At 50.6% G+C, this 7,564-nt stretch overlaps 1 protein-coding gene across 1 annotated transcript; it reads right to left on the bottom strand.

The window, feature by feature from the left end:
* Positions 1–516: 516 nt before the first annotated feature.
* Rasl11b (RAS like family 11 member B) lies at positions 517–4,160 on the bottom strand. The gene is made up of 4 exons (XM_021163655.2): positions 3,872–4,160; positions 3,277–3,333; positions 2,115–2,191; positions 517–1,355 (listed from the first exon to the last, which is right to left on the bottom strand). Exons 1-4 carry the CDS (start codon positions 4,008–4,010, stop codon positions 885–887), a joined length of 744 nt encoding a protein of 247 aa, XP_021019314.1. The 5' UTR covers positions 4,011–4,160; the 3' UTR covers positions 517–884.
* Positions 4,161–7,564: the final 3,404 nt, after the last annotated feature.

The raw sequence follows: 7,564 nt of genomic DNA, 5'->3' as shown, positions 1-7,564 counted from the left end.
TATTGTACATAAAATAAATTAATTACAGTTTGAGCCAAAGCTTAAACGGCTTCTTAAAGTGCATCTGTGTAGGGGATTCGGCAGGTAGCCCTGCATCTGGTCACTCTTGAAAACAGCATCTCAGTATCTCAGCCACCCATAGCCACGACTCAGCCAGGCCCAGGAAGCAACCCAACGTCATTGCCATGGGTCATTTACACAAACCACACCACCACTGACTAACACTTTTTTCTGTACCTGATGCCACAGTTTAAAGAAGAAAAACAAAACAAAACAAAACAAAACACACACGACTATACATCGTCACGTTGGGCAACCCACAGCTGAGTTTTTCACAGCTACTCAACCCCGGTGCCCATCTTGTGTCAGGAGACCAAGCACCTTCCTACAGACCACAGCTCACGGGTGTCTGTACACGGAATATTTTGGTCTAAAACTCGACCTTTATGGGGTGGGGAGAGTCCCTCTTTGTTCTTAAAGAAACCTGGATATCCTTCAAGTCAGAAAGGTATCCTGTAAAGAGAACACGTTGGAGTCTCTTAGAAAAGCAAACCCTCTCATTGGGAGGGAGAGAAAGCCCATGATGTTCTGTGTTCTCCTCCCCACCCCAATCCACATCCATGTTTTTGGTGCACCTGACCATCACTTAGAAGACAGTGAGGAACAAAAGCATGCCCCATCCCCACTTAAACGACTTGGCAGATCAGTCCCGCATCCGTCCTTCTGTCCTCACTTCCTTTGTTGCAGAATTCCAAAAGGCCCCTCAGGCCCCTCTGCCACTGCTCTTTCTGGAACCATAACTGCTGTCAGCCTGCCATGGTCCCATCTAAGAAGAACCTCGGGCCCTCTGCCCAGAAGACCAAACCCCCTCCAGGAGTCCTGCCTCAGACCGACGTGACAGTCCTCACTTTGGCAGAGAGCGCCTGCTTAAACCTCCTCTTCAGGTCTTGCATGTTGGGCGACTTGGGTCTGGGGATGAGGGAGGTCCTGCGTTTCTCGGGGGTGCCGCTGGGCTGCTGCTTGGGGCTCACTTCTTTGCACAGGACATGGAAAGCATTGTAGACGTCGTTGTAATTTTCACTGACAGATACTTCATAGAAGGAGCAGCCGAGCATGCCGGCCAGTTGCAGGCCAAGCTGAGGGTCCACCTGCTTGACGTGTAGGAGGTCAGCTTTGTTAGCCACCACCACCACAGGCAGCCGAGTGCCCGGGTGCAGCTGCTGCACGTGCTGGTGGAGCTGGCTAATGAGTTCGTAGCTCTTGTGGTCCGTGATGGAGAACACGAGGACGACGGCATCCGCCCAGCGAATGCAGCGATTCAACTGCTCGCTGCAGCTCAAGCCGTTCTCGTGCACCTGAGGAGAAGGGGGAGAGCAAGGTGAGCAGCGAGCAGTGGGCACGGCACAGAGCTCCGGCCACAGCACATCCCTCAATTCAAAAGAACCCTTCATAGCGATGGATGGCGGGTTACGGGTCGTAAACAAGTTCTATTCCCCACACACTTGGGCTTTCTTAACAATATGTTGATCCAGCTGCTCAGAGGGAATAAATAACAGGGCAGCTCACCACACTCAAGTGGAAAATGGACCTGCAGAGAACTCCACGCAGAGCGACTTTGTAGTTGCACAAAATGGGAAATTAACTGGCTAGACAGTAAGTCTGGGGAAGATAGGAGCTGGAAGCATTTAGACCTGGATAACTGCCCAGTTCAGGACGGGGAAGGGGGGAAAATCCTAGCAGAGCTCTTTTGTCTACAGAGAAACTTTCCACAACATAAAAGTGATTCCGGGTGTTGGAGACTGGGCCTGAATATTTGGGTTTTGATGCCAAAGGCACATAAATAAAAACCAAAGGAAGGAAGTACTGCCAATTCCAAGGGCTGGTTTGGTTCCCCCTGCTCCGGTGATTCCCCTCCTACAAGAGGGGCTCCCCTCCTTCTCCCAGCTCCCCAAACTGACCAAGGCTGACTGACCTGCGGTCAGGTACAATTTAACTGTCAAACCACAAGTACCCTCTAGACCTGACTCCCCACGTCTCGTGTCCCTTACACTTAAACAAGTGAGCAGTGCCTCAGCCGCCAGTGTCTGCTCGGCCCTATCAGCATCGTGTCTCACCTGGATGCCCGGAGTGTCCTGGACCTGAATAGCCAGCGTTTCTCCTTCTATGTGAACTTGTCTTGTGTAGAGATTACCTATGAAGACAGAGAAAGGAGAGTGTGTTCCTCTTTCATGTGCAGCCTCGGGAAACATTATGGTTTGGGTTTTTGTTTGTTTGTTTGTTTTTAATGCACCAATACACACAAGAGAAAGAAAAAGATGTGATTTACTTCTATTTCATGCACTTAATTCAGATCTTGTTTAAAGGCCACGTGCAGTCTTAAGCCCCTGCTAGTAGATTATCAAATTTTATCAAAAGTAGGTCAAAGTTTGTGGGTTTTTAGAAACTTGCTGGTCTAATTTTAACTGAGTTTCCATATTTAGAGTAGTTCCTCGGAGGAAAGTTTCTGGCTCAGTATACGCAGGGCTTCTGTTTTTGTTTTATATTATCATTCTCTGAACAGTTATATTTTGCCCACTGGATAAAATAGCTTCGTAAGCAAACACGGTTAGTAAATGCACAGTTAGCATCCCTCTTAGCATGAACATGTGCCACGATTCTGATCAGCTCTATGTCGAAGCACAAGGCCACCAGGTCTTATCTTGGGACAGCTTATATGGCTCATTTCAACTGGTACTTAATACAAGTCTACTAGCTTAACCATACAGTCTACTTAGTTAAGCAATTTGCTCTCCCCCTGCTAGAATCATAGCAGCTACTTGTTTTTCTTTGTTAAGGAAAGAACTTTAGGCTTCAACTCTTCTTTGGCCTTCGCTTTCAAAGGTCGCCCCTGAAAGGCAGCCAGCAGAGGGAGAGGGTGGGGGAGGAGCTCGCAGCCGGGGTTTTTGTTTGGTTGGGTATTTTTTTTTTTTTTATGACTTTTGCAGGCATGTTTTAAAGGACAAGGCCTTGGAGTACAAACGGTGCTTCCAACTGGGGTCCCTATAGTTAAAACATACCACAGGGAATACTTTCGGGCACTTGATAAAATGATGAATGCGCCAAGAATGGAATGAGGCCAGATGGCAGCTGGGGGGAGGGGGAGGGGAGGGGGCGTGCAGAATTGGAAGTAGCAGAATCTTGATGCTGAACACTGTCACTCTGAAGGAAGTGTCCTTGAAGGTACTGGGAAATGAGGGCGACCATCCCAACAGGGTTGGTCTCCGTGCGTTTCCTCACCTGCATTTCGTTCGTAGTCCCCGATGAATCGTTTAGTGAGGAATCGGACCACCAAAGCTGCAATTCAGAAAAGAAAACAGACTGATGGTTAACCCACTAAGTTAGACAGGTCTCCGCCCCACCCCCACCTAGAAAACAGCTCTTCCAAAGAAAGTCACAGCCGGCCACCGAGGGCAATTCCTTTCCTGTAGCTCCATGACCCTCTACCAGACACGAGGAGGTAGGAGCCGAGTGAATTACAGCTCTGCCAGCAGGAAGGGTCTTGAGGCCCAGCCCCTCCGGGGAGCCCAGTTGGGCCACACCTAAGCCTTCCAGCAGGCAAACTTCTTCCTAACCTTACGGAACTCCTGGAGGGGTTACAGTCACTAGCTTCCCCATTCCGCCCCAGATCCTGCCAAAAGCCCAAAGCCCCAAAGTTCTACTCTGGCCGGAAAGTTGGCGGGCCGCGCTGGGCCCCAGTGACCCTCTTCGTTAAAGCAGAGATATGAAGGGGCAGAGGATCCCACTGCAACGCCCACCGTCTCTCATCTCCAGTCCGAGCGGGGGTCTCCCACGTCCCGCCCCTCAACCAAGCGGGTTCCTCGCATGGACTCACCGGTCTTGCCCACGCCGCTGGCCCCTACCACGGCGATCTTAACGAGCCGGCGGCCCGCAGCCCCTAGGCAGCAGTCGGCAGCGGTGCTGCCCGGGGCGGGGTACTCTGCGATGGTACACATGTTCTGGATGAGGCGCATCGCCGCTACGGCCGGGCTGCACGGAGCGGGGAGGAAAGTCAGGACAGGAGACGGCTCGCGCTGCAAGGAGAGGAGGGTACCGGGTCGGAGGGCGCGCGGGCAGAGACTGGAAAGAACGGGAAAGCGCGACGAGAAAAGAGGCTCGGGGGTTCCGGATCGCGGCTGGGATGGCAGCCGCCCGGGCGCGGGTTTTCTCTGGCTCAGGCCCCGCCTCCATCCCAGCAGCCAATCCCCGAGCGCCCCGCTCGAGGCCCCGCCCACGGCCTGCACGACCAGGCTGCGCCCCTACAGGAGCCGAGAGCGAGTGCCGGGCCCGGTGAGATCCGAAGAAAACAGGGCGGCCGGCGCGAGGGTGGCAACGTGCGGGACCCATCCGGCTCCCGCTGCGCTAGCACGCGGCCGCACCGGTGCCTGCGGGGTCACGGGGTCTCAGATCCGCGTGGGGGGATCTGGCCGTGTCTGCTGGGTCTCAGGTCCACGTGGAGGGAATCTGTCCTTACCTTCATAGGAGACCTGGCGTGTCCGCAGGATCTCAGATCCGCGGTGGATTTAGAGGCACCCACCCTTGTCTGCCAACCTCGCCGCTGGGCCTCGTAGGTCAGTCCCTAGGCATTCTCTGAATTGGGTCCCAGGTCCCCTAACCTCTCTGACCACTGCCTACATCCCACTGGCTTCTCCACTTCTGACCCCAAGGAACCTGCTGGGAGCCCCATAGGTCACTGCCCTGTTTGGCCCTGCCCTGTGCTCTGCTTGTGCGCTTGACATCATTGCACTGACTTGGCTACATTCAAAGTATTATCCTGGATTATACATTTTCCCCATCCTTGTATTCCTAAGCAAAGGCACCCCTCCCTGACCCAAAATGTGGCGTTTGTCTTTGGGGCAAAATACCTATTTTGTTCTAGTTCTTGCCAACAGTGCAAGCCCACAGGAGAAGGCACACAACCTGGAAAGCAGATGCTGCACCCCGAGAGGCAAAGCCAAGCTAAAAGTCACTAGAACAAGCTTGCATGGCTAACCCAGTCACGCCAACTCCCAGATCTGTGAAAAGACAAGAAGTCAGTGCAGCTGTGGATTGGACTCACCAGGAGACAGAGGGGCCCCACGGTTAGCCCAGTCATAAGGGTTAGTTAAAAGTGGCTTGTCGCCAAGGAAGATGAGGAGTCTAGCACTCATAAAAATACCAAGTACCCCGGTGTCCTCATCAGAGAAAATCACAGACAACTGCTGGCCAGATCCCAACTTCAGCAACCTACTTTACCTATCGCCACGGGCACACCCTTACAACCCTCAGGGCCTTTTATCTTGGTGCCTTAAAGCAAAGCCTGTGACATTTTGTACACCTTTATTGAAGGTAGAAAAGCAAAAGAAGCTGACTCCAGGCTCGACACACCGCGTCTTGTTTAATCACCTTCCATTCTGGACTTCGTTCACCAGGTAATAAAGAGAATTTACCATCCTACTCTGGTCAGACCGTGACAAACCCTGTATCTAGTAACAGTTTGAAGGGGTGAAGAAATCGGAGAGGAACTAGGAAGATTATGTAGACTTGCCTGGTTAAGTCTTCCAGGATGAACAGCAGAATGGAGGGGGTGGGGTGGCAAACAGGCTGAGCAGTCACCGTAGTAAAAGGCTGCCTTCTAGGGAAAACACTGGACTGAAGCAAGATCAGACGTCTGAGTCTGGGACAAAGGGCATGGCCAATTTGCATCATGTCTTTCTGTGTGGTTTAAATCAAACTTGAGTTTTGCCAGTCTATAAAATCAAACTTAGCAAGGCTATAATTAAGGTACGGTGCACCTTTCAGCCCCCGGCCCTCTAGCCTGCAATTCTCTAGTGTTTACATGGGAAATAATTACGTAGTCTACAACATTTGTTCGGCTGCTTTTTGCACACACAGACCTGATAAAGATTCTCAAAGGGAATTTTGCTTTGAATCACTTTAGCTTCTGGTGTTTCATTTTCGTTACCATGGGACTAACCAGACCAGTGATTTTTCTGTCTGCATCATGAAGGCTGAATAGAGTATACTTACTTTCAGTCAAAATGAACTGGCTGTACTTAAAACACAGAGAGAGGTAGAGGAGGAAGGAAGGGAGAGAGAGAGAGAGGAAGAGAGAGGGGGGGTGAGAGAGAGAGGGAGAGGGGGAGAGAGAGAGGGGGAATGAGAGAGAGAGAGGGAGAGAGAGAGAGAGGAGGAGGAGGAGGAGGAGGAGGAGGAGGAGGAGGAGGAGGAGGGAAATGAGAAAAGGAACGGTGTTACTTTAAAACCATCTACCCAGTAGCCCCTACCTGCATCTGGTTAACCTCAGATGATAACACTTAGTTATCACTTTTTGGAAACCCAAATTTATAAGAAAAAAAAAAGAGACCAAATTAGAGGGCAGATCAGGACAGGAGACATGATTATCTATTTTATTCCAGACTATAGGAAAGAAATTTCACTTTTTACACCTAAGGTTATCGAGAAAATGATCATATAATCCCTTCACTCCGAAGCCAGAAGCAGGCTGACTCTGCAGTATTACTCGATGTCTGACTATAAGGCAGATACTATCATTACTTCTAGAAGCCATTCCCCTGCTGCTCCATAAACCACCCCAAACTGGTTCACGGTCCTTGTCCAGACACAATGGCACAGTTCTTTCCTGGACTCTTTCCTGGTGAAAGATGGAAGTCAGATGACAGCCGAGTTAGGTATCATGAAGGTACTGGCTGGCCATCCAGTATGGCTTCTTCATTCACACACATGTGCATTTCAACCAGAAAGGGGGGAAGAGCTGAACGTAGCTCAAGCTGCTTCAGAACACAGTGACTTCTGAGAGGACACTGAAGACAGGAAGGAGAACCCCATCTCTTAAGGCTTCTACATGGAATCCAGCAAAGCTTTGCTCTATTATGTGCTAATGGCCCAGCACACAGAACTCACACAGATCCAAGTGCGAAGGCAAGGCACATGGGTCCTACCTTTAGGTGGAAATTGTGCTAAAGAATCTGAGAGCATCTTTTCTTTAAAAATGAGAGAACAAAGTTCCACACACATCCTCCCAAAGATCACTGGGCCCACGATGAACACAAACCACACATTGGCAGGTGATCAGTGATATTTAAAACCAACCAAATGAGGGCTGGGGAGAGAGCTCTGTTGGTTAGATGCTTTGTGAGTAAGAAAGGAGACCCGAGTTCAATCCCAGCACCCGTGTGAAAACAAAAGACAAACCCAGGGGCTGTGGCACACAGCGTCAGTCCAGGCCTTGGAGAGATGAAGACAGGGAACTCCATCTTGGGGCTTGCTGGCCAAACAGTCAACAGAAACAGCTCTATGTTCAGTGAGGAAGTTATGTCTAAAAATAAATGAGATAGGCAATAATTGAGAAAGACACTCAACATAGACTTCTGACCTCCACAAGGTTGCTCAAACGTGTGTGTGTGTGTGTGTGTGTGTGTGTGTGTGACTTGCGCACTGGCACATAACCCCAGGCACCCGTACATAAATAAGTTGCATATACAAATAGCCTGATGATGGCATGTTTCGAAGTGATGTGTACACACTC

This window comes from Mus caroli, unplaced genomic scaffold, assembly GCF_978045245.1.
Source record: "Mus caroli unplaced genomic scaffold, Mus_caroli_1 scaffold_4, whole genome shotgun sequence".
NCBI classification, from domain to species: Eukaryota; Metazoa; Chordata; class Mammalia; order Rodentia; family Muridae; genus Mus; species Mus caroli.
The sequence above is the reverse complement of the archived record's forward strand: the minus strand, read 5'-3'. Positions and strand labels throughout refer to the sequence as shown.